Here is a 4,461-nt window from a genome sequence, read left to right on the forward strand (position 1 = left end):
CGATTTTTTCCACCACGGTCATTATGACGATTCTGTTCTCGCCAATTTCGTCTCCGCTGGCCACCATTCTTCCTTCGCTTCAAAGGCTGATGAAACTTATTATCTGTAAGATAAAAATCAATAGATAGATAGACAGACAGACAAGCAGGTAGGCAGGCAAACAGACAAACAGGCAGACAGACAAATAGACAGACAGACAGATAAACAGATAGACAGATAGATAGATAGATGGGTAGATAGATAGATAGATAGTGCCAAGTACATCAGAAACATTGAATCAATTCTATTCCCATACCGTTATCATGAAAATCGCGATTACGGCGTTGATAGTCGCTAAGAATAGATAATGTTAATGGCGACAGTGATCGAATTGATGCAGCAGCTGGTTCGATTATTGGCTCTACAGGGTCATCAGGTTGCTCTGCACGTTGAGCTAAATGAACAGCTGCTTGAGCAGGTTGTACAATTGGTTCAGCTGGTTGGACAACTACTTGAGCAGGTCGGACAATCGGTTCAGCTGGTTGGACAGCTGCTTGAGCAGGTTGGACAATTGGTTCAGCTGGTTGGACAACTACTTGAGCAGGTCGGACAATAGGTTCAGCTGGTTGGACAGCTGCTTGAGCAGGTTGGACAATTGGTTCAGCTAGTTGGACAACTACTTGAGCAGGCTGGACAATCGGTCCAGCTGGTTGGACAGCTGCTTGAGCAGGTTGGACAATTGGTTCAGCAGGTTGGACTACCGGTTCAACAGGTTCTTGAACTGGTACAGCAAGTTGTTGAATTGGTTCAGCAGGTTGGACGATTGGTTCAACTGGTTGAACAACTGGTTCAACTGGTTGGGGGACAAGTCGAGCTGGCTGAACAACTTGTTGAGGTTGCCGCAATGCATCCATAGCTCGACTGTGACTTACAATCAACTCTCTTTCCCGTTGTATCCATCGAGCTTCATTTCTCGCACTCTCCGTTTCTAAACGGGCTATATATCGCCTCAAATCACTCAGCTGCTGATTTATGTTTCCTGAAATAAATATTTACCATATAAATATACATATACATATATAAACATTAAAATAATGCATGTCAATTTAATCAAAACTTTTGAAATCACTAAAAATAAAAAGTAGCTTACTTTCTCGGGACATTTTGGAATCCAACAATTATTTTTTTTTTAGATTCTGACAACCTGAAAAAAACACGTAAATTTTTTTATTATTTTTTAAATATAGTTATATTTTTACATCAAAATTAATGGAAAAAAAAATACAAACGAATAATGTATTTAACGAACGAAAAATTTAGAGATGTGGACGTAGTTTAAAAAAAAAAATACATTTTAAAAAAAAGTGAGGTTACAGTTAAGACGCGCTTCAAGTATGTAAAAATGTTAATTTTTATTTTATATTATTTCAATTTTATTTCATATTATATTATTATAAGCATTATACTCACGTTATACCTTTTTTGTTTAAATAACTATTGAAATGAAATCTGATGAAACAACAGTAAAATTGGCGGCAACACGTAACGATGGCGTTTCTTTCTCTATCTCTAAAATTATGACTTCCGTTGAGATGCACCATCGAGATATAAGTATTAAGCAGCACCATCAATTTAATAACAACTAATGTCAAAATATTCACTATCTTGAAGTTAGCAGACAATTAACAATTTTCTAACTTTTTTTTTACAAATCAATTACAAAAAAAAAAAAAAAAAAAAAAATTCTCATGTAGAGAATTAAAATTGTTATGAGTGCAATTTTTTAAATATTTTATTTTATAATTAATCGTTTTTACAAAATAAAAATTGCGTCAGAAAGAGTCGTGCAAAATCATTGGCTGTTACTTTTTAATTTATAACATCTGGGAATTCCGAGAACGGAGTAATGGCAAGTTTTCATCGCACTACGTCGAAATAATTTTAAATAACTAAATTTTTCTCCCGCCCTAACATGATGCACATATAGCATTAAAATTTTGCTTTATCGACTGTTTATATAATAGTGGACTAAAATACCGCTGTCAATTTAAGCCCGCTTCCCCGATAGCCACCCTAATAGCCACTTTAGCTTGAAATTGACGGTAATTTGATGTTGAAATTACCTGAAATTTGCTGCCCGAATTTGCCAACAATTTGATAGCAAAAGTTGAAAATAAAAATTTGCGGTTAATTTTTCTTCAATTTATCCTGATAGCCAGAGTTTCTGATCAGAAAGTTGGTGTACATGAGTTGCGACCGACTTGACGACAAGTTGTCGACAACCTACTGCCGCAACCTGTCACCAAGTTTCTGAGCAACTTGTAGTCAACTTGTCGGCAACAGTTACCCGAGCTGAAAGTTGTCAACAAGTTTCTCGGAAAGTTGCCGTCAACGTATGGAATTGCCATTGCAGCCAACTTGGCGACAGGTTGCGGCAGTAGGTTGTTGACAAGTTGCGGCCAACTTGGCTATCAGGGCAGAGGTAACTTTTTAATAATAAAAAAAGTCAGAAATGTTCATTCTTACCATTTCAGAAGGTAAGCAAATTTGTACATGAAATTGTCTACTATTTCAGGGTTAAAAAATATTTAACAATTTTTAAAGTCAATTTAACAATAAATTGACATAAAATTTGCCGGAAAATTGACGATAACTTTTTTCTAGTCAACTTTTGAAGTGAATTTGCATTCTATTTCATGCAGTAAATTTACGTCAAATTCCATAGCAAGTTACATACAAATTGTCGTAAAAAATAGAAAAGTCTGAAAGTTGACGAAAATTTGAAGGAAACTTTTGTAAAATAAACTTTTGCTAAAGCAAACTGTGCTATTAGAGCAAGTTGGCCGCAACTTGTCGACAACCTACTGCCGCAACCTGTCGCCAAGTTGGTATTTCCATAAGTTGACGGCAACTTTCTGAGAAACTTGTCGACAACTTTCAGCTCGTGGAACTGTTGCCGACAACTTGTAGTCAACAGTTACATATATATATGCTGAAAGTTGTCGTCAAATTGGTCGCAACTCAGGTACAACAACTTTCTGATCAGAAACTCTGGCTATCAGGGTTACTTTTTATAATTACTTTTATTCAACTATTTATTTATTGTTTGCTTTTTTTTTTGTTTACATTTAAGGAACTATTTTAAACTCATTTATTATAATAAAAAATATTAAAATGTTAATGTAATTAAAAGAGAAAAAAATCTAATTTCCGATGGATAAATAAGAATAATTTAAAAAACTATGCATATGTGTATATGTATATATATATATATATATATATATATATAGGGAAAAAAAAATTGTTTGTTTGAATAAAAAGATTATTGTCAAACACATAAAATTAGAAATAGAAATAGAAATACTGATACTTACCTCGTTAAAAACGATATTTTCTCTGATACAATATAAAGGTTTAATTCATTTATATATATATATGATATCACTATTAATTATTAACCAGAGAATACTTAAGAAAAATTGAAATTATGAGTCGTGCAAAAATTGAAAAAAAAAAAAAACAATTTTTTTTTAAAAAGGCCGCCTTTTTCATAGATGTCGCTACTTTGTTTTACACAGATGTATTTTTTTGCGCAGGCGCGACTGGTGTGATGAGAGTATATGTAAGACACTATATATAGATATACAAAATAGTTAAAATACTTTTATTAATTATAATTAAATGGGACTGAATTTGATGGCCAATTATGACAACTTCTTCGATCTTAAAATTATTTAAAAAAAAAAAAAGTGATCCAAAATTATGGCTTTTTTCTCGAATTTTTGTGTTCACGGGTTACGGACACTTTTTCTACTGCTTGACGGGAAATTTTTTTTTTACATTTGGATGATTTTTTAGTTATTAATACATTAAATTGGTCTTTATAAGCCATAGAATTAATCCTTATTAAATTCTCTATCCGATGACGTGTAACTTAGTAAAGCTCTGTGGACCAACAAGAGCGGGACAGTAAAAACAGTAGCGAAAAAAGGGCAAACAGAATTTTTCGATCGTAGAGATCACAGAATGCTTCGCATTAAGAGTCGTGCAAAAAAAAATTAAAATTAATAATAAATAAATAAATTTCAAACGTAAAAAATTTCGAATTTTTTCGGAGTACGATCTGTGAAAAATTTAACTTTTTTTTTTTTTATTTTTATTTTTATTTTACTTGTTTATTTATTATTTTTTTATTTATTGTTGATTCGTCTAATCTCAATTTTTTATATTTTTATTTTTTTGAAATACCCGCGCCAAATGAATGGGTCAGAAGTATGGCGCAGGCACACTGGATGATAGTACGAGAAAAAAAAAAAAAAAAAAAATACCACGCATGCGCTCTTGTTAAGACGAATGTCCATACATATTGAGGCTAAAATTAAAGAAAAAATGCAATTCAATTTTTTGTTAATTATAATTGCATAACACAAAGTTAGATCGCCGTTCTCGAAAGCAAATCCTTCTAGGGCAAGACGAGTCATT

The 4,461-nt window shown here is 32.7% G+C and overlaps 1 protein-coding gene across 1 annotated transcript; it reads right to left on the bottom strand.

The window, feature by feature from the left end:
- Positions 1–571: 571 nt before the first annotated feature.
- LOC130673916 (cell division protein ZipA-like) lies at positions 572–1,524 on the bottom strand. Its single transcript, XM_057479131.1, has 4 exons — positions 1,450–1,524; positions 1,130–1,183; positions 660–1,018; positions 572–613 (listed from the first exon to the last, which is right to left on the bottom strand). Exons 2-4 carry the CDS (start codon positions 1,140–1,142, stop codon positions 572–574), a joined length of 414 nt encoding a protein of 137 aa, XP_057335114.1. The 5' UTR covers positions 1,143–1,183; positions 1,450–1,524.
- Between the last annotated feature and the right edge of the window lie 2,937 nt (positions 1,525–4,461).

This window comes from Microplitis mediator, chromosome 8, assembly GCF_029852145.1.
Source record: "Microplitis mediator isolate UGA2020A chromosome 8, iyMicMedi2.1, whole genome shotgun sequence".
Classification (NCBI taxonomy): domain Eukaryota; kingdom Metazoa; phylum Arthropoda; class Insecta; order Hymenoptera; family Braconidae; genus Microplitis; species Microplitis mediator.